This window comes from Piliocolobus tephrosceles, chromosome 15, assembly GCF_002776525.5.
Source record: "Piliocolobus tephrosceles isolate RC106 chromosome 15, ASM277652v3, whole genome shotgun sequence".
Classification (NCBI taxonomy): domain Eukaryota; kingdom Metazoa; phylum Chordata; class Mammalia; order Primates; family Cercopithecidae; genus Piliocolobus; species Piliocolobus tephrosceles.
Window position 1 is genome coordinate 69,972,732 of NC_045448.1, and position 22,914 is coordinate 69,995,645.

The 22,914-nt window shown below is 42.9% G+C and overlaps 1 protein-coding gene across 2 annotated transcripts in view; it reads right to left on the reverse strand.

Moving 5' to 3' along the window:
• Positions 1–20,867, reverse strand: part of GFPT1 (glutamine--fructose-6-phosphate transaminase 1) — a 63,160-nt gene extending 42,293 nt beyond the window's left edge. The window contains exons 1-3 of one of the 2 annotated variants that reach the window (XM_023224003.3): positions 20,673–20,867; positions 7,694–7,801; positions 3,770–3,877 (exon numbers count right to left, since the gene is read on the reverse strand). In XM_023224003.3, the coding sequence (XP_023079771.1) occupies positions 3,770–3,877; positions 7,694–7,801; positions 20,673–20,679 (223 nt within the window). In that variant the 5' untranslated portion in view covers positions 20,680–20,867. Of the gene's footprint in view, positions 1–3,764; positions 3,878–7,693; positions 7,802–20,672 lie in introns of those variants that run through there. The other variant, XM_023224004.2, reaches the window with a different exon arrangement.
• Positions 20,868–22,914: the final 2,047 nt, after the last annotated feature.

Sequence of the window (22,914 nt, forward strand, 5' to 3'; positions counted from 1 at the left end):
CCTCCCGGGTTCACGCCATTCTCCTGCCTCAGCCTCCCGAGTAGCTGAGACTACAGGCGCCCGCCACCTCGCCCAGCTAGTTTTTTTTTGTATTTTTAGTAGAGACGGGGTTTCACCGTGTTAGCCAGGATGGTCTCGATCTCCTGACCTCGTGATCCGCCCGTCTCGGCCTCCCAAAGTGCTGGGATTACAGGCTTGAGCCACCGCGCCCGGCAGAAAAAACTTATTGCTGTGACAATAAGCACATTTCCCACAATAAATATTTCATGTCATATAAATTAATCATGACTTTGAATCCTTGACTCCTCCTTATTGTCTGTTACCCGTTTTAAAGCCCTTTGCTGAATCTTAAGTCTAGATAACCCCCACACTCAGTTTCTCGTCTCCCATCCACTGCCAAGCAATACTGAATAAAGTCAGAAAATTCTGTAAATTAAGACCCTTTCAAATTCATGGTAATCAGCACACCTATTTCACTGTTGCTACTTAGGAAACATGTATCCAAGTTCCTTATTCATTAAACTGATAGCTCAATCCAGTTCCCCGACAGTTCATCCTATCTTTTCTATTCTCTGTAAAGCTCAATCCTACCTACAGTCCCTCAATTTCCACTTTACTCAGCTTTTGTCCTCTCACCTGGTAATTATCTGCTTTAAGTTTGTCTTTTACCTTTGATTCCTAAAGTACACTCTTTCCTTTAAAGGCCAACTGCTTGCCTGTGCCTTGATCTTCTTGGGCCGTACTGCTTCAATAATTTCCTCATTTGCATCTTCCATCTTAACCTACCTCTACTCCCATGGCTCCTTGCCCTCTGCCTGCTTTTTCTCAGATGTCATCTTCCCTTTTTAAAAATAATACTTAAAACATATTTAAATTTGCTGGGAATAATGAACACCCAACTACCCATACTCAGAGTTAACGAAACATCTACTCATTTGTGCTTTACATATTTTTTAGGATCTAAAATGTAAAAAATCAATGTGGTATATGGAAACTCTAAATAAATAAATGTAAAAAAAATGCAATTGATACCTCCTTTATATCCCCATCCCATTCATTTCCTCCTCAGAGGATTCTCAAGTTGACAGTCTTACTATACATGACTTTTAAACTATGATTATGTTAACATGAGACCATAAATGACAGTATCATTCTGTGTTTTTAAATGTCCTATACTTTACATACCAAGAATTATCCATGTTCCCATATGCAGAACCAGATTCAGTGCACTCCTTTCAAAAGCTACATATGGTCATTCACTATCATATACAACTTATTTTTTGTTGTTTTTGTTGTTGTTCTTTTGTGGAGATGGAGTCTCACTCTGTTGTCCAGGCTGGCGTGCAGTGGCGTGATCTCAGCTCAATGCAAGATCTGCCTCCTGGATTCAAGTGATTCTACTGCCTCAGCCTCCCCGACTAGCTGGAATTATGGGCACACACTGCCACACCCGGCTAATTTTTGTATTTTAGTAGAGATGAGGTTTCACCATGTCGCCCAGGCTGGTCTCAAACTCCAGAGCTCAGGCAATCTGCCCACCTTGGCCTCCCAAAGAGCTAGGATTACAGGCATGAGCCACCACACCCGGCATATACAACTTATTGTATCATCCCATTCCCTTATTTACAGACATTTAGGCTGTTTCCAAATTTTGTGACAATGAATCTTGTTGTCATGTCACCTTGTTCATTGTGTTTCCTTCAAGTATATATCCAAGAGTGGAAGTGCTTAGTCTCAGGGTATAGGCATTTCCCAGGTAGATATTGTCAGATTGCTCTTTAAAGTGATTTACCAGTCACAAATTCACCAATAATAGCTGCAAGTTTCCATTTGTAGCTAATAAATTCAATCAATATTTATTTTGCATGCATTGTAAGATTAGCTAGGGGTTGGCCAGGCACAGTGGCTCAAGCCTGTAATTCTAGCATTTTGGGAGGCCAAAGAGGGTGGATCACCTGAGGTCAGGAATTCACAACCAGCCTGGCCAACATGGCAAAACCCCATCTCTACTAAAAATACAAAAATTAGCCAGATGTGGTGGCACACGCCTGTAATCCCAGCTACCCGGGAGGCTGAGGCAGGAGAATTGCTTGAACCAGGAAGCAGAGGTTGCAGTAAGCCGAGATTGTGTCACTACACTCCAGCCTGTGCAAGAGACCAAGAGTCCATCTTTAAAAAGAAAAAAAAAAAAATAGCTAGGAGTAAAGCAGACACCCAAATAATTACGCTTCAAACACAAACCAGTTGGCCAGGCACAGTGGCTAATGCCTGTAATCCCAGTACTTTGGGAGGCCGCAGTGGGTGGATCACTTGCAGTCAGGAGTTCAAAACCAGCCTGGCCAATATAGTGAAACCCCATCTCTACCAAAAATACAAAAATTAGCCAGGCATGGTGGCACATGTCTATAATACCAGCTACTCGGGAGGCTGAAACAGGAGAATCGCTTGAACCTGGGAGGCAGAGGTTGCAGTGAGCCAAGACTGTGCCATTGCACTCCAGCCTGGGCACTGCAGCAAGACTCCATCTGGGGGGGGAAAAAAAAAGTTTACTGCGAAGAGGCATGTTTCAATATGTTGACATTGAATAATGGTGATTCTGTTCACAATCTGCCTTTATAACCTCCCATATTTGTCTACCAATACTTTAAATAAAAAGGACTACTATCATTCAAACCTGCCATTACTATTCTTATCTTTCTATGCTTTTCTACTCAGAAGGTCCTCCCTTCCCATCTTCACTGACCAAATATAATGAGCACCCATTCCCTATGTATTCCCAGTCTCGTCAACTTGTGGCAACTCTCCCCTGAATCTCACAGCAATGTCCGTTCTCTCCTACAGAACCCACTATATCAGCCTGGTATACAGGATGCAGAACACACAGTAGATATTTATACTATTGTTTTTGAAGTGTAGTTATTTGGGTGTCTGCTTTACCCCTAGCTAATCTTACACTACAATACAGGCAAAATAAGTATTGATTTAATCTGTTAAACAAGTACTACAAAGCTAAATGTATGGCTTATGTGGGGGAAAAAAAGACAAAATCCATCATTTTCCTCTACCTGTACTCTTCCACAATGATTATGATGGCATTCATATGAGTAGGTACATAAAATACTTGCTGTTTCCTGGATTTTGTGGAGAATTTTAAAAGTATTTTTTCAATCAATCTACTTTAAACTTTGTTTTGTTTTCAAGTTTCTTATGAAAAAATAAAATGTGTAAGCATAATGTTATGACCTAAATACTGAGAAGTAAATCCTCTTTGATGGGGCATACATCTCTGACAATCCTTGTGCCAGAGAAGAAAACTATGAGGGAGAACATGATACTTACCAGATTCTATCAGACTTACTCAAAGATGCAACGTCAAAATTGACTACATCCAAGCTAGGCATTTAATTCAAAGTGAAGACAAGTGAAGACACGTGTATAAGGACATCACTAAAAATACCTTTTGTCCTATGGAAAGCTCTTCCTCAGGAATGGTGGCTCTGAAGATACTTATTATTCAGAGCTTGCGCTGAAGGTATATACCTAACTAATTTCTTTCCCTAGTTGCAATGATTATTTTTCAGGCTCAGGCACATTTTAAAACTAGTCCAGACAGTAACAAAACTACTTTTCTTTCCTCCCTTCAATGTTACAGACCATTATCATTAAAATGGGTCCCAAAATATGGGGGGAGAGAGTAACTTGGTGGAGAATGGGGAGGGGAAAAGGAAGAGAAGGGGAAGGGGGACAAAAATCAACTTAAGTACGTTACTGTGAACTTCTTCATCCAGTGCCTTAACTTTTCCTTTCTTCTTAATAAGCTGGATTTTGCAGGCATTGGCTTCCCAATCTTTGTCATTGCCTCCATCAACTCCCACACCTAAACCATCATAAGGTAAAAAAGCAAGATTTAGAAACTGGCTACTGATAAAATTATTAATGTGAGGCAAAATTTTTAATTAAAAAATATATTCTCATCTAATTAATTCACTTATTTATCAATTCAACATCTACTGAAAACCTGTTGTGTATCAAGAACCAGGATAGCTGCTAGACACAAGAACAAAAATAACTCCATTCCTGTCCTCAAATTTCTAAGTCTATCGAGAAGACAGACAAGGAAAAAATAATTCAGCATAATTATGAATTATAATAAAAATACTATAGGTTACAGTTGGGATACAATGGAGAAATGCAAAAGATGGGCACCCACCTCAGAAGGTAGCTAAGGAAGGAAGGTCATAGAACACATCTCTTAACAGTCTCCTTAAGTTGCTAATGAACTTGAAAAAGCTACCCTGAAGATACTGGGAAAACACTGTCCTTTAAGCAGAGAAGTGATTCGGCAAAAATGTTTAGCAAAGCCCTTCTAGAAACAGTGTAGAGAAAGAACTGGAGGGAGAGAAACAGAAGGAAGAAACCAGTTGTCAAAAGCTACAGCTACAGCAAAGCAAAAATGAAGAGGACCTGAACTAAACAGTGGTAATGCAGACAGAGATAAATGATATCGGGAAGTGGAACTAACTGAATGTAAGTGAGAAAGCAGGAGAAGTCTGGAATACCTCAAAGAACTTGTAGAATGGCTCCAAGGACTTGTTGAATGATTCTCAATAAAAGGGACATAGAAAAACAGTGGGCATGCCTGTAATCCCAGCTGCTTGGGAGGCTAAAGCAGGAGAATGGCTTGAACCCGAGAGGTGGAGGTTGCAGTGAGCTGAGATCGCGCCATTGCACTCCAGCCTGGGCAACAGAGTGAGATTCATCTCAAAAACAAATAAAAAACAGAGTGGGAAGTAGGGTGAGGACTGCAGTGTATTGAGCTTATTTTTCTTTTTTCTTTTTTTTTTTGAGACACAGTCTTGCTCTGTCACCCAGGATGGAGGGCAGTGGTGCAATCTCGGCTCCCTGCAACCTCCGCCTCCCAGGTTCAAGCTATTCTCCTGCCTCACCCTCCCAGGTAGCTGGGATTACAGGTACATGCCACAATGCGTGGCTAATTTTTGTTTGTTTTTTTAGTAGAGACAGGTTTCACCATGTTGGTTAGGCTGGTCTTGAACTTTTTACCTCAAGTGATCCATCTACCTCAGCCTCCTAAAGTGTTCGGATTACAGGCATGAGTCACCACGCCCGGCCTCAGTTCAATTTTTGAACATGCAAAGTTTAAAATATCATGGTCTATCTAGGAAAAAACTTCCAGGAGGCCTAGAATACAGCTGGGAGATACATCCAGATTAGAAGAAATATATCTGGGCTGGGCGCGGTGGCTCAAGCCTGTAATCCCAGCACTTTGGGAGGCCGAGACGGGCGGATCACGAGGTCAGGAGATCGAGACCATCCTGGCTAACACGGTGAAACCCCGTCTCTACTAAAAATACAAAAAACTAGCTGGGCGTGGTGGCAGGCGTCTGTAGTCCCAGCTATACAGGAGGCTGAGGCAGGAGAATGGCGTAAACCTGGGAGGCGGAGCTTGCAGTGAGCTGAGATCCGGCCACTGCGCTCCAGCCCGGGCCACAGAGCAAGACTCTGTCTCAAGAAAAAAAGAAGAAATATATCTGGATTAGAAGTCACCAATATACTCACACACAAAAAAATTAAAACAAAAAATAAAAAGAAAACAAAGAAGTTACTAACATATATTAATAGAAGGTTGATGGGCCGGGCATGGTGGCTTACGCCTGTAATTCCAGCACTTTGGGAGGCTGAGGTGGGGGGATCACAAGGTCAGGAGATTGAGCCCATCCTGGCCAACATGCTGAAACCATCTCTACTAAAAATACAACAATTAACTGGGAGTGGTGGCAGGCGCCTGTAATCCCAGCTACTCAGGAGGCTGAGGCAGGAGAATTGCTTGAACTCGGGAGGTGGAGGCTGCAGTGAGCCAAGATCACGCCACTGCACTCCAGCCTTGTGACAGAGTAAGACTTCATTTAAAAAAAAAAAAAGAAGACTGACAAAGTCAGAGCTCACCCATGAAGACACCAAATAAGAGAAGTGGGCCTAGAAAAGAATCTTGGCCGGGTGCAGGGGCTCACACCTATAATCCCAGCACTTTGGGAGGTCAAGGCGGGTGGATCTCCTAAGGTCAGGAGTTCAAGACCAGCCTAGGCAACATGGTGAAACCCCATCTCTACTAAAATTACAAAAATTAGCCAGGCGTGGTGGCGTGCACCTGTAATCCCAGCTACTGGAGAGGCTGAGGCAGGAGAATCACTTGAATCTGGGAGGCAAAAGTTGCAACAGTGAGCCAAGATCGCACCATTGCACTCTAGCCTGGGTGACACAGCAAGACTCATCTCGAAAAGAATCTTGAAGAACATTAATATTCGAGCTGTAAGTAGAAGAAAGGAGCCTCCAAAGCAAACAGAAAAGAAGTAATCTTAGCATCTTAGGAAGAGAGTAAGATGTGTTATCAAAGAAGCTAAGGAAGGAGAGAATTTTAAAAACAAAGGAGTTGAGGAACTGACTTTCCATCACTAAGGAAAGTCAAGGAACACAAATGCCCATTCCATGTGCCAATGTTAAGTGTACAAAAAAGAGTTAACATAGCAGGTGTGAAACTGCTATCCTTAGAAAGGCCTGTTTTCAAGGTTGGCCCTTCACTGGTATCTTGAAACTTGGTTTTTGGAAGGATTCCTACCACCCTAACCAAAAGTATCTCACTAAACAAACTGTGCAAACAATGTGGTTTATGCTGAACATCTGCTCTTCTTTTGGGAGTCTAGAATTTTGGTACATGCTAGGCAGAGGGTGCCTATGTGACCAGCCCCCAATGAAAACCTGAGGCACTGATCCACTGGTGAGCAACTTGTGCCTAGCTTTCTCAAGACTTCACTTCATGCACCTTCTCCCTTAGCTGATTGTGCTTTGTATTCTTTGGCTATAATGAAACATAGCCATGATTACAACCAAATGCTGAGTCCTGTGAGTCCTCCTAGGGAACCATCAGATTTGAGGATGGTCTTAGGAACCTCTGACACAGAAAGTTATGTTTATGTGTCACTTATTTAAGATAGAAGAGGCTGAATCAGTGGTTTGCCTGTAATCCCAGCACTTTGAAAGGCCAAGGCAGGAGGATCACTTGAGGCCAGGAGCTTGAGACCAGCCCAGGCAACATAGTGAGACTCTCATCTCTATAAAAACTTCTTAAAAATTAGCTGGGCATGGTGGCGCACAGCTATAGTCCTAGCTACTTAGGAGGCTGGGGAGGGAGGATTGCCTGAGCCCAGAGTTCGAGACTGCAGTGAGCTATGACTATACCACTACATTCCAGCTTGGGTGACAGAGTGAGACCCTACCTCAAAAATAAATAATAAAAATAAGAAATAAGAATCTGAGGCAAGTTTATATGCCAAAACATGAAATCAATGGAGAAAAATTAAAGTTACAAGGAAGAAAAAAGAATCTACAGAGTAAGACCTTCGTGAATTTTGTTTTACCACAATAATGCCCCATATGATGTTTTTACAATAATATTCTTAATTAATAGAAGATCATCATAAGCAATACTCCACATAAATGGTAACACTGTTGAGACTACATAAATAAATCCTTTAAATATGATTAAAAGACAAAAATTCTTCCAATTTACATTTACTCAAAACAAAACAGATTTTAATAGTCTAGTCACCTAATTAATAATAATAATCATCTCTATTTAAATAATCATGCAAAATCCATAGCATTTTTTTAAAAGTACCAGCAGAATCATATCCTCTGTACTCCAGTCTCTGAAGGCCTTTGATTAGGGTCTCCAAGATTTCTCGTCTCGTTCGAGGAACATGGTAGTTTAAGTAAGCAAATATACCTGTAAACAAACAAATATTTAATGAAAAATTCTGATTTAAAAATCAAAATTAGCATAATTATGTCAAGTATATGAAAAAATGTGACGTTAGATTCTGTCTTTCAAACAACATTTCAAACCGTTTAAAGGCAATGGAACTTTTTCAAGGGAGAATTTCTCATAAGTATAAAAAACTAAAGTAAACATGTCAAAATACATGTTTATAATTTTTTCAAAGAAGCTTATAAAGCTGGCTCCTTATTTTCCATGACTGCCATTTTTGTCAAGTGAAATTTAATTTTTTTAAAAACCAATTAACAAATTTATAGTTTATGTCCTATATACAGAGCATTTCGTTTCAAGAAAAAAATTTCTGAAGTAATTTAAGCAACATACAGGCCCTAAAATCTATACCAATGAGATTAATTTTGCTTACTTCCAATAACCATGCTATCAGTGACATTTAAGAATAAACAATGCGGCCGGGCGCTGTGGCTCACGCCTGTAATCCCAGCACTTTGGGAGGCTGAGGCAGGCGGATCATGAGGTCAGGAGATCAAGACCATCCTGGCCAACATGGTGAAACCCCGTCTCTACTAAAAAAATACAAAAAAATTAGCCGGGCGAGGTGGCGGGCGCCTATAGTCCCAGCTACTCAGGAGGCTGAAGCAGGAGAATGGCGTGAACCCGGGAGGCGGAGCTTGCAGTGAGCCGAGATCGCCCCACTGCACTCCAGCCTGGGCAACAGAGCAAGACTTCGGCTCAAAAAAAAAAAAAAAAAGAATAAACGATGTGAAAAATACTCACCCCTTAAATAATTACGTAAAATAGTAAAAACTGACCAAATACATAACTATCTTAAAAGAAAACTACTTGAATTACTTGTTTATCATATTAGCAAATGACAACCAGGTAACAACTCTAGAAAATTCAGAGAAAAAGAGCAATCATGTGGAAAAACAAAACTAGAAATAAAAGGAGTAATACAATGTGAACTGAACCAGATAAGAAAAGAAGTAACAGAACACAGGTAAGGGAAATCCACATTTTAGGAATGGCAGCATGGGCATTATCTGAGGTTTTCCATGGCTGTGCTTTGGCCAGAGTGGACACAGCTTTAACGTATCAAAACTGAAGACTAAAATATTTTAAAATACAAGTTCAAGCTGCTTATTTTAAAACTTCCCTTTTTCTTAAACTACATTTCACTGTAATTGTGATTCATAAGGTATTTAAATTAATTCTGTGAGACAGAACTCCCAAATAACTAGTCTTCATTTCCACCTGAAAAGAGATACTTACTTCTATAGAGTGTGATTCTATTGAAACATTTCAGCATACAAAAATAGCGCATTGTTGATACCCAACAGGAAAGTCATAACATATATACTGATCACCATGATCAATACAGTGCAATTTTCTCAAATAAATTATGCCCTAAAAAGGAGAAACTCACACATTAAAATCCAAAATAACCTGAAACAACGGTTTCAGCTCTCCCCAAAGAAGTAGTTCCAGGCCAAAGACTTACAGAAATCCTGTATTTCATTCAGATTAAAAAAAAAATACACACACATCTTACATTTATATTTTTTAAGCTTTCCTGTAATGTACAGTCATCTTACTTTCACAGCATGACCACCCTGTAGGGGTGGGTAGAACATCTATCTTACCTAATTCAAAAATAGAAAATGAGTTAACTGATATCCCAGAGATACCCACAAATAGCATTCCCAACCTCAAAGCACAGCAATTAAGATAAGGATAAACAACATGCTGCTTAAGGGTATTTCTAAAGTAAGAGTTGTAGCGGCACAGCCATGTGCAGCTTCAAACTTTCAATGGCTACTCATGATATAAACACAAGAGGACAGCAGAAGAGTCTCAAGACCAACTCCACCCATTTAATTCAGAAGAATGAGTCTTGGGTTTTTGTTGTTACTTCTGTTCCTTAATAAAGTATCTGTAATATGAATAAGCCAATAACCCATTTGTAAATCAAACTTTGCACTCTTCACCCATGGGTCACTGATCTTTGAGAAAGATTAACCACCTACAGATAACTATCAGTTAAGTATTTTAACCAGGCCATTAAAAGACAATACACAGAACACAAATCTTTTCTAAAACAATACTTTAATACAAATGTGGGCCAGGTGCAGTGGCTCACACCTGTAATCCCAACTTTGGGAAGCTAAGGTAGGCGCATCACCTGAGGCCAGGAAATCAAGACCAACCTGGCCAACATGGCGAAACCCATCATTACTACTGAAAATACGAAAATTGGCTGGGCACAGTGGCATGCGCCTGTACTCCCAGCTACTTGGGAGGCTGAGATGGGGAGAATCCCTTGAATCCAGGAGGCAGAGTTGTAGTGAGCCGAGATCACGCCACTGCACTCCAGCCTGGGAGACAGAGTGAGACTCGTCTCAAAAAAAAAGTGTGAAAAAAACTTAATCTGAACTAGTCCCCACCACTCTGACTGCATCAGCTAGAGTCCTTTAAAGAAGGATACAACCTAGCTGATTTGAAAACACAAGCCTGTCGAGGATTGTTTGCAGTCTGTCCAGAGCTGACAAATTCTAATAATGCAGTACATCCAGAAAAACTCACTCCTAAACTCTTTTTTAAGAAATCTAAGTCTGATAGTAAAAGTAAAAATGTAAGCCGGATGGTAAAAATGAAAGTGTGATGGTAAACGATTTAAAGATTAAATGTGTATATTAATTTGTTAAAACCATTTAAATGCTAATGATATAAAACTGTTTCTAAGACAATTTATAGACTCTATTTTTTTTTTTTTTGAGACGGAGTCTCACTCTGTCGCCCGGGCTGGAGTGCAGTGGCCGGATGTCAGCTCACTGCAAGCTCCGCCTCCCAGGTTTACGCCATTCTCCTGCCTCAGCCTCCCGAGTAGCTGGGACTACAGGCGCCAGCCACCTCACCCAGCTAGCTTTTTGTATTTTTTAGTAGAGACAGTGTTAGCCAGGATGGTCTCGAACTCCTGACTTCATGATCCGCCCGTCTTGGCCTCCCAAAGTGCTGGGATTACAGGCTTGAGCCACCACGCCCGGCCGACTCTACTTTTTTAAAAAGATTAATGCAGCAGGGCTGGGTGGCTCATGCCTGTAATTCCAGCACCTTGGGAGGCCAAGGCGGGTGGATCACACGAGGTCAAGAATTCAAGACCAGCCTGTACAACATGCTCAAACTCCATCTCTACAAAAATACCAAAATTAGCTGGGCATGATGGCAGGTGCCTGTAATCCCAGCTACTGAGGAGGCTGAGGCAGGAGAACTGCTTGAACCTGGAAGGCAGAAGTTGCAGTGAGCTGAGATTGTGCCACTGCACTCTAGCCTGGGCAACAGAGCAAGACTCTGTCTCAAAAAAAAAAAAATGCAATATTAAATTCACTGTTTTTAATAATGTAACTCAACAACAGCATTCAACTTTGATAATACTTCTAACTTCAATCTCCTTGGTTTATAATGGCTCACTATATGAATCTTGAGAGCCTAAGAACATTTTGGCTGAGTGCTGTGGCTCACACCTGTAATCCCAACACTTCGGGAGGCCGGGCAGGTGGATCACGAGGTCAGGAGTTCAAGACCAGCCTGATCAACATGGTGAAACCCCGTCTCTACTAAAAATACAAAAAAAAAAAAAAAGCCGGCTGTGGTGGCACATGCCTGTAGTCTCAGCTACTCGGGAGGCTGAGGCAGGAGAATAGCTTGAACCTGGGAGGCAGAGGTTGCAGTGCACCTAGACTGTGCCATTGCACTCCAGCCTGAGCAAAAGAGCAAGACTCCATCTCAAAAAAAAAAGGTAATAGAGCTAGAAGAAGGAAGGGGATTAGCCTCAGACATACCTGATGAGGAAAATGGGAGCTAAGAAGTTAAACCTGTCAGTTTCATAGCCCTGTCCCTTGATAGCACTGCTAGCCCAAGGCATTCCACCTGCGGGGCTACTGGGTTAACTATAATCTTGGGGTGCCGAAGACAATATTGGCAGCAATTCATCAGGCACGCAGGGCATGTTCACAAGGGAGGCATTCACAACTCACAATGATGCTTGTTAGAGCAGAAATCGTTAGTTTGACCTCTATTTTCAGGTCTTTGAATTGTCTTATCAAAATTCCCAATAAACAGCTGTTTTTTGGGGGGTTTTTTTGTTTTGTTTTGTTTTTTTCTGAAACAGAGTCTCGCTCTGTCACCAAGGCTGGCGCCATCTCGGCTCATTGCAACCTCTGTCTCCCAGTTCTAGCAACTCTCCTGCCTCAGCCTCCCAAGTAGCTGGGATCATATATGCCGCCACCATGCCCGGCTAATTTTTTGTATTTTTAGTAGAGATGGGGTTTCGCCATGTTGGCTAGGCTGGTCTCAAACTCCTGACCTCAGGGGATCCACCCGCCTCAGCCTCCCAAAGTGCTAGGATTACAGGCGTGAGCCACTGCACCCAGCCTAACCTCCCAATAAACAGTTCTTAAGTAAGGTAATGGCAAAAGCCTAAAATCAACTTTCCACCACTCTTCGGTAATTGCTCTAACAGCACACACAGTAGCTGTGTAAGCATAGATGTATACAGCATAGGAGCTGCATAAGCACCCCCAAATCAGCATGTACTTCACAAGTGTAAGCTTTCTTACTAATGGAATATACTTGGAATAAAATAACTCCCCAACTGAAGGAGATGCTTGAACCTACAGACATCATTCTCAGAAAATGGCAACTTAAATTCAATGACAAAAAAGCATTTATGAGTACCCTGCTAACACTTGATCCCAGGGGTTCAAGGTTGCAGTGAACTAGTCAATATTATAATTATAGAATCACATTCTACATTTAAGATTTCTTTAAAATTAAGTATTATTTGAGATACATTTTTTTTTCTTTTCACCAGGGGCTCTGCTCTGTCACCCAGGCTGAAGTATAGTGGCACAATCCCAGCTCATTAAAACTACCACCTCCTGGACTCAAGTGATCCTCTCATCTCAGCCTCCCAAGAAGCTAGGACCACAGTGTGCCTGTTATTTATGTGATTATTTATTTATTTACTAATTTTTCCAATTTTTGAGATGGAGTTTTGCTCTTGTCGCCCAGGCTGGGGTACAGTGATGTGATCTCAGCTCACTGCAACTTCTGTCTCCCAGGTTCAAGCAATTCTCCTGCCTCAGCCTCTGGAGTAGCTGAGATTACGGGCGTGAGCTACCACGCCCGGCTATTTTTTTATTTCTTGTAGAGATGAGGTGTCACTATATTGCCCAGGCTGGTCTCGAATTCCTGGACTCAAGCGATCCTCTTGTTTCGGCCTCCCAAAGTGCTCGGATTACCGGCATGAGCCACTGCACCCAGCCAAGATACATTTTCTACAATCCTAAAAGCATACATAAAGACTGAGCGCAGTGGCTCATGCCTACAATCCCAGCACTTTGGGAGGCCGAGGCAGTTGGATCACTTGAGGTCAGGAGATCGAGATCACCCTGGCCAACATGGTGAAACCCCGTCTCTATTATAAAAATACAAAAATTAGCCAGGCATGGGTGACGCGTGCCTGTCCCAGATACTCAGGAGGCAGAAGCAGGAGAATCACTTGAGCCCGGGAGGTAGGGCAGAGGGTGCAGTGGGCTGAGATCGCACCACTGCACTCCAGGCTGGGCAATACAGCGAGACCCTGTCTCAAAAAATTAAAAAAATTTAAAAGTAAAATAAAATAAATCACACATACAAAAATAACATATGAAGTGAAACAATTAAGACTTTCAATTATTTTGTGTGTTTTTTTAATCGGTTCATGTCTCACCTACTTTATTGTAACTATTGCCACTAGAAGGGGCTCCATGACACATCTCTTCCACATTTAACATTCTGGAGCTCAAATCACTAGTCTTAAGTCCTGACATCTCTAATTATACACTCCTTCACAGTCTACCTATGTCATCATCTTTCCTGAGAAAAAAAAGCATGTACTTCCTGCTCACAATCTTCAAATATTCCATCTCTCTCTATTCTCTCTGACCATTCACATCAAATGACAATTTTTCATCATTCTGCCAAGTCAAACCCTCTGGGTCCACTGTGCTCTGACTCCTAGTCGCTGAGCATCTCTACATTGAACTATGACAGCCACGCAGAACTCATCTATCCATTTCAGTCCACTTTCGGATGGGCCCTCCGAACTGCTGACCAATCCTATTAACTCATCACTTGCTTAACTTTCAAACTTCTCCTAGATATTATTTTAGAATCTAAGCTACATACTACTCTCAAATCCTCATTTTCTCCTCCCAGCTTCTTTTTCATTTTTGGTAGATTCTTACTTTATAGAATTAATTTTTTTTTTTTTTTTTTTTTAGACAGAGTCTCATTCTGTCACCCAGGCTGGAGTGCAGTGGTGCTATCTGAGCTCACTGCAACCTCCACCTCCCGAGTTCAAGCGATTCTCCCACCTCAGCCTCTCAAACAGCAGCTGGGATTACAGGCGTGCATTACCACGCCTGGCTAAGTTTTGTATTTTTAGCAGAGACCAGGTTTCACCATGTTGGCCAGGCTGCTCTCGAACTCCTTACCTCAGGTGATCTGCTCACCTCGGCCTTCCAAAGTGCTGGGATTACAGGCGTGAGCCACTGTGCCCAGCCAGAATTAAAGTCTTCATTTTCTTTTTTTGTTTTTAAAATATAGAGACAAGGTCTCACTATGCTGTCCAGGCTGGTATCAAACTCCAAGCCTCAAGTAATCCTCGCACCTCAGCCTCCCAAAGTGGTGAGTTTACAAGGGAGAGTCACCGACCCTCACCCATCTTCTTTTCAACAGTTTAACAACACATATAAGCCGGGCGCGGTGGCTCAAGCCTGTAATCCCAGCACTTTGGGAGACTGAGACGGGCGGATCACAAGGTCAGGAGATCGAGACCATCCTGGCTAACACGGTGAAACCCCGTCTCTACTAAAAAATAAAAAAAAAAAACTAGCCGGGCGAGGTGGCGGGTGTCTGTAGTCCCAGCTACTCGGGAGGCTGAGGCAGGAGAATGGCGTGAACCTGGGAGGCGGAGCTTGCAGTGAGCTGAGATCGGGCCACTGCACTCCAGCCCGAGCGACAGAGCAAGACTCCGTCTCAAAAAAAAAAACACATATATTAAATACTTCTCATCCTTCCTTGTAACCTCAAGAGAGATATATTACACATACTACTCTCTGGAGCTAGCCTCTCCCCTACTTGTAACTTTAAAAAAAAAAAAACCGGCCCTGCTCTGTCACCCAGTACCCTGGCTGGAGTGCAGCAGCACAATCATAGCTCACTGCAGCCTCAAACTTCTGGGCTCAATTCTCCCACTTCAGGCTTCTAAGTAGACTGGACTACAGGTATGCACCACCACATCTGGCTAATTTTTTTTTTTTTTAATAGAGATGGGATCTCGCTATGTTGCCCAGGCTGATTTTGAACTCCTAGCCTCAAGTAATCCTCCTGCCTCAGCTTCCTGAGTGGCTGGGATTACAGGTGTGAGCCAAAGCACTGGCTACTTATAACTCTTTTTTTTTTTTTTTTTAATTGAGACATAGTCTCACTCTGTCACCCAGGCTGGGGTACAGTGGTGTGACCTCAGCTCACTGCAAACCTCCACCTCCCAGGTTCAAGCAATCCTCCTCCCTCAGCCTCCCAAGTAGCTGGGATTACAAGTGCGTACCATGACACTTGGCTATTTTTATATTTTTAGTAGAGATGGTATTTCACTATGTTGGCCAGGCTGGTCTCAAACTCCTGACCTCAAGTGATTTGCCCACTTCAGCCTCCCAAAGTGCTGGTATTACAGGTGTGACCCCTGCTCCGGGCCTTACTCATAACTCTTGATGAGTGTTTCTACAACTTTGTAAATACGGAACTCTTTTGTTAACATCAAAATATTCTGAGGCTCCTTCACAACAATGGGTTACATGTTTATTATTCAATGATCTAGAACAATTTTTATTCAACTTACAAAGTTATAAGCATATTAATAAGCAATGAACACCCTTTAACAACTTCAGGGCTTGTAGGTCAGGAACCACAGCTCTAGAATTCAACTTCTCAACACTCCCAGAGGACTTCAATCCCAAAATCCTCTTCTTTTTCGTATTACTTGCAGCCCTCCTGAACACAAACTGAGACCCTTCTGCCTTGACATATGCAATTTATCTAATAATTTCTTCATAACCATATCCAATTAACTTCTCTGCAGTATTACATATGAATGACGTTTTTCTACTTTTACAGACTCTGTCCAAGGCAATATACTACTTTGGAACTCTTTTGCCTTTAACCACTGTTCTTTGGTCTGTTTTCCTGACACTTCTATTTCCTCCTTCAATCCTCTGGTAGGAGTTCTCAAACTATTTTCGCCTCCATTCACTGACGGGTAACATATGCCATCAATGACTACCTCTCACAGTATACTAATTCTCTACAAGCTGGCACTATTCCTCAAAGTAAAAGTCCTGTCCCATCACCCAGAACATTCCTGACCTAATGCAGATACCCAGAGCCCAGAGCTCTTCAGTCTCTAAATTTCTACTCATTCTATTTGTGGTCTACGACATGGCAATGCAAGGACTGTGTATTTTCACCTGAAGCTGTTGCATGTGCATTCTTTCCTCTGATCAGGCAGCAATTCCTTGAAGGCAACTCTCTTATTTTAGTCATCTCTGTAAAGGGCAGAGTGCCAAGTATAAAGCCATCATTTCAAATATGTGCAAGTATCTTCTAACACTTTCTAGGCACCTGAAATATACAGTCAAAAAATTCCCAAACCACAGAAACAGAACACTATTTCACTGGATGCTAAAAAGGAATGAAGTAAAGAAAGGTTTCATAATTAAAGGTTTAAGAACTACCTGGTTAAATAAAGTTAGATATATATTTAGAACTTTCTAGAGCCTTTAATCTCGCTAATTGTGAATCTCCAAGAGCAGAATTTCCCAAACTTGTGTTACAAAACCCTTTCCCGCCTTCTACTGCTCATTACCAGAACCTATTAATCTCTATTTCCAGGGGACAACTGAAGAAATGCTTATTAAGCAATTATTTTCTCTCACAACTTCTTCATATCCAGTATGGTATATAAGGATATGTTAATAGTACTGGTTTTAAGACCAATCCTAGCAGCCAATCTCAGCATCCCTCAATTATCCCCAAAGCCGACAGTATAATTACAAAAACCTTTTGAAAAATTCATTTTGGGGCTGGGCGCGGTGACTCAAGCCTGTAATCCCAGCACTTTGGGAGTCCGAGACGGGCGGATCACGAGGTCAGGAGATCGAGACCATCCTGGCTAATACGGTGAAACCCCGTCTCTACTAAAAAATACAAAAAAAAAAACCTAGCCGGGCGAGGTGGTGGGCGCCTGTAGTCCCAGCTACTCGGGAGGCAGAGGCAGGAGAATGGCATAAGCCCGGGAGGCGGAGTTTGCAGTGAGCTGAGATCCAGCCACTGCACTCCAGCCTGGGCTACAGAGCGAGACTCCGTCTCAAAAAAAAAAAAAAAAAAATTCATTTTAGGATACTTTAAAATTGCAAGTTCCTTTACTGCTTTTAAAAAGGATCTCATTTGCAAACATTCCATTTTATTTATTTATTTATTTATTTTTGAGACAGACTCTCACTCTTGTCACCCAGGCTGGAGTAGAATGACAAGATCTCAGCTCACTGCAACCTCCGCCTCCTGGGTTCAAGCGATTCTCCTGCCTCAGCCTCCCGAGTAACTAGGATTACAGGCGTGTACCACACTCAGCTAATTTTTTAATATTTTTAGTAGAGATGGGTTTCACCATCTTGGTCAGGCTGGTCTCAAACTCCTGACCTCAAGTGATCCACCCACCTCAGCCTCCCAAAGTGCTGGGATTACAGGCATGAGCCACCACGCCCAGCCCAAAAATTCCATTTTATATACACCATAGGATCAGACGGGTATAACCCCACATTTATAAAAACAATAGCAGAATCTGTTAAAAGCTAGGGATAGCTTAAGTGACTTGACACTCAGCAAAACCAAAAATAATACAAATAAAAAGGACAAAGTATACTCCAAACTAACGAGAGAAAGGAAGATAAAATAAATTTGGAAAATAGACACTATTCTTCTCTGGGAGATTCTCAATGCTTATTATTAATACATTAAAGATTCTAAGAACTCCTCCAATCAAAAAACAAAACATTACCACGCGATTTAATATGTTGCTTTCTAAATTTACCAGACCATAGGATCTTTTTTCCTAACACTTATTAACAACCCAAAACAAGCTGGTAAACATTATTATATCAGTTTCATCAGTGTATCTGAATGAAAAAAGCATATCAGAATCTTCAATTGTCATTCTTCTGCTTCAACATTGTACAACGTTGAAATAAAATAATCTTTTAGGAAAATTTAACTAGGGCCGGGTAAGGTGGCTCACTCCTGTAATCGCAGCACTTTGGGAGGCCAAGGCAGGTGGATTACCCGAGGTCAGGAGACCAGCCTGGTCAACATGGTGAAACCGCACCTCTACCAAAAATGCAAAAATTAGCCAGATGTGGTGGTACACCCCTGTAATCCCAGCTACTCGGAGGCTGAACCCAGGAGACGGAGACTGCAGTAAGCCACTCCAGCCTGGGCGACAGAGTGAGACCCGTCTCAAAAAAAAAGAAAGAAAGAAAGAAAAAGAACAACTTAACTAGATAGCAAGTAGTCAGAAGGTAAGCTTCCAGATTTTCCCATCTATTCTAATTTTCACTCCATTTCTCTGCTCAGGAATTTTAGTTCAATGATTAAGATGTGGGAGGAAAATAATGACACTCATCTTCTTATCTTTCAGAATTTACATTAGAGAGAAAATAAATTCTGAACCCTATCCCCAGAATCATGCAAACCTGTGGTATGACTTAAAAGCAGGACCTCAGAAATGCCTCAAATACTCACTTTTTATTTCTTCAATACCTGTTTCCTCAGCAGTAAAATTCTGTGGAATGGAGACACAGACTATGTGAAAACTCCCAACATTTAGTCTTCACCCTAAAGGTATCTCCCTTATCTGAACCTGATTTCCATATCTGATTGATTTATTTTTTGATTTTTATTTACTTTTGAGACGAAGTTTTGCTCTTTTTTGTCCAGGTTGGAGTGCAATGGTGCGATCTCGATCTCGGCTCACTGCAACCTCCAGCTCCTGGGTTCAAGCAACTCTCCTGCCTCAGGGTCCTGAGGAGCTGGGATTACAGGCGGGCACCACCATGCCCAGCTAATTTTGTATTTTTAATAGAGACGGAGTTTCACCATGTTGGCCAGGCTAGTCTCGAACTCCTGACCTCAGGTGATCCGCCTGCCTCGGCCTACCAAAGTGCTGGGATTTTAGGCGGGAGCCACCACGCCTGGCACTGATTTTTTTTTTTTTTCAGTAAGTACTTTACGTTTTTTTTCCTGGACCATGATGAAATGACCTGCAATGAGTACTTGATGAGGACACACCCCGTCATTCCGGAACAGTTAACTAGCAAATGAAGCACGCTGGAAACTGACCAGTTTGCAAATTCACTACTTCGCAGTTCCAAACTAAATGCAAAGCCATTCTAAGTAGACACTGCAAAAGTCTGATTCTGAAGTCAGCTCTACTCTAATAATTTCAGTAAGCTATTTATAAGTGTTTCTGTTTTTATGCGGGTTTTTTAAAATCTATTCTAAATTTAAACCTGATCCTCATTTCCAGAAGCTGAAATGAGCATAAACGCAGGAAATATACACACTAACGAGTACAATCCACCTCCTGTTCAGTTCCTTCGTGCAAAAGGCTGCAAATAAGAAGTCTCCCAGAGAGTTTTCAATTCTCTTACAATGGTACTTCCCTTAAAAAAAAAAAAAAAAAAAAAAAAAGGGTTCTTTCTTCCAGGGATAAAGTCAGTTGTAAATTTCAGTAAGAAAGGTAAGAATATAATTATTTTTACTGGCAATAGCCAAGTTAACACCAATTTTAGAGGACATCAGTCATGTCAGACACGATTCTCAAAATCTCTTTCACTAACACTTAGGTAATAATAAACGACTCTCAAAACATGAAATAAAAGAGCCTAACCTTAATTTTTTAACTGCTCTAGCAAAGGTATTTGTTAAACTCTCCATAGCTAGTATTTTTAACGGGTGCACATGCAAGGGATAAATGATGTTTTTCATAGTTGGCATTCTAAAGGGGTATACATCCAAGGTATAAATGATATTTTTCAGAGCTGGCATTAATGGGTGCACATGCAAATGATAAATTATGTATAATCTATTGCCACAGACATTTGAAGGACTCCTCCACTACAGGATCAGGTCTAAGCCCATTAACCAAATTATTGATTAGCAATTATTTCTGTTGAGACAAGGGATGGCAGGAAGTATCACGTTTAATGCCACTATCGTGGCTCTAGCTAGGGTCTGTTTTCTATTGGGCCTGCCTGAAAACAAGTAAAATATTTTTTGAAAGGTTTTTAGAAAAATGCAAGATAAGTTCAACAGACCTCGCCCAATGTTCCACAGGTTGCCTCACTCACCTGGTGGGCCCTTTTGAAGGTACCCCCCTCCACACCTCAATTCCCTCAGCCCTTTCCTCCTTTTTCAATAAAGGCGTTTCTCTCCCCTCTCCGTTCCTTCTCCGCGCAAAGGCGCCCGCTGGCCCCCAGCGGAGGGGGCCCACCTTACTCTCAGGTGCCTTTCTCCCGGCCGCGACCCCTTCTCTCGCACGCGGATGCCGACCCCCGCCCCCGCAGCCACCACTGGACGCCCCTTGCCCATCAGACAGACTTCGCACCCTCCACACTCCCGCTTCCGCCCGTCGCCTTGGGCCTTAGCGGCGCCAGCACCGCACCCCAGCGCAGCCAGGCAACACGCCCCCCACCCCCGGCCCCCTTACCACACATGATGCCGGAGACACGGCCCGCGAGGCCAGGGGCGAGTGGCTGGCGGAATCGGGGGTGCACACACGAGCTTCGGTGGGCAATCTGCGGGCTCGGGGGCCGGGGTGGCGCCGACACGACTCCCTCGGGGATGCGACGGCCAAGGCAACGACAGCCTTCTCCACCTCCCAGGCTCCGCTCGCAACCGCCGCCAGGCCCCGCCCCTCGGCGCGCAGCGCGCCGCCGCCGGTAAGGCCCCATTGAACCGCTCACGCGCCGCTCACGCGCAGGTCCCGCCTCCCAGCGCTGCCCCGCCCCCCGAGCCCACGCAAGCGCTGGACTGCTGGCGGCGGAGACGTGGCAGTAGCTCGTGGCAGTGTCCGCCTGGAGTTCCTGGAGACGCCCTCCCTGGGGCGAGCTGCGGGAGGCACCGAGCCGAGAGGGAGGGAGAAACTCAGCACCTGGCAGGGAATGACGGAAAGAGAAGGATGGAATTGTTAGCAAAGCAATAGCTCCGGGTGCGCGCGCAGTGCAGCCCCAGGCCCCACGCTCCAGCACTGCACGAAGCGGAGAAAGAGGAGGAAGAAAGCAGGAAGTCTCAACAGGGAATCCTGGGGGACATAGGCTGAAAAAAAACTGCAAAGAATTGGGTGAGGTGGGAGGAGAGAGATAACAAAATTCTTGACTGCAAAGCCCCAAAGGGTCAGCCTCTCTGGTGATAAGAATTCAATTCCCTGTGTAATATGCTTGGCCCCTAAAAGCCCTCCGCATCCATTGCCTCCATAACCCTCAGTTTATTGTGGAAGGGTAGAGGAGGAATGCAAGGCTCAACTATCTGACTATGAGCCTGGACATAAGAAACTGCTGGCCCACCTCCTCGCATGGCCTACCTGAGAGGACTAGGAATTCCCTAGCTTTAACAGCCGGGCGTTTGACTTATGAACGATTCATTCTATGAATTAATGCTCCATGTCTGACAAGAGAGACTTGATTAGAGAGGGATGATGTTTCTCAGAATTTATTACGTGGGCATTTGCTTTAAACAGCCTTAAATGGTATCTTCAGTAAAATGTATAGTTATCAGAACTCCATAATGGCTCTAGAGTAGTATTAAAAACGTTCATGGCACACAGAATTTCTGGAGTGCTGACTGCTGTTCTTGGGTCTGGTCTTATCCGTCCTTCCAGCCCGATACACTCCTAACAGTCTCAACAGGTAGTTCCTGAACTGGGCCAGGATTGTCAAATCTTTTGCACACTTTGGTTACTCTGCATGGAATCCCCACCCTATCTCTGTTTAGATGCTACTTCTTCAGGAAAGCCTTTTTTATCTCCCCCAGACAGATTTAGAGACATGTATTAACCTCTCACTCTTTGAGCCACTCACTAAAGAAATATGCTTTGATATCTTATGATTTTCTGTATTTTCCCACTGGGCTGTAAGTTTCTTGAAGCTAGAACTGGATTTTACATACCCAACACCTTTAGACCACAGCACAAAATAAAAGATCAAATTTATTTTGGAATGAGTGAAAAAAGTCCTATTAGCAGAATTAACCTTCTATGGCTGGTTGTATGATTAAGTGATCATAAAGCTTTCAGTTTTTCTTAAGGGGAAAAATGCCTTTTATCATTTGCCTCAGAGAGGCTGAAAAATGTCACTAAGCATTTAACTAAAAATGTAACTAAGCAGAGGATTTCTCACCTAAAAGCCGTTTTAATATTTCAATCCCTTACGTCTCTAGATCACCCAGAGCAAAGTTAAAAACAAACAAACAAACAAAAAAACCAGTGAGCTTTTTGGTAATACATTTCTTAATTCAAGAAACAAAAGACTGTGGATATACATCTAGCCTAAGAACCCTCATCTAAGGCTCTGGTGAGAACTCCGTTGTATTACCTAGAAGCCAAGGTATGGTTCCAATGCTTAAGCAACATCTTTGTGCACTGGCAGCAAACCTGTCAATGCCACAAAGAAAATGTCAGTAGTGGCCGGGCGCGGTGGCTCAAGCCTGTAATCCCAGCACTTTGGGAGGCCGAGACGGGCGGATCACGAGGTCAGGAGATCGAGACCATCCTGGCTAACACGGTGAAACCCCGTCTCTACTAAAAATACAAAAACTAGCCGGGCGAGGTGGCGGGCGCCTGTAGTCCCAGCTACTCCGGAGGCTGAGGCAGGAGAATGGCATAAACCCGGGAGGCGGAGCTTGCAGTGAGCTGAGATCCGGCCACTGCACTCCAGTCCGGGCGACAGAGCGAG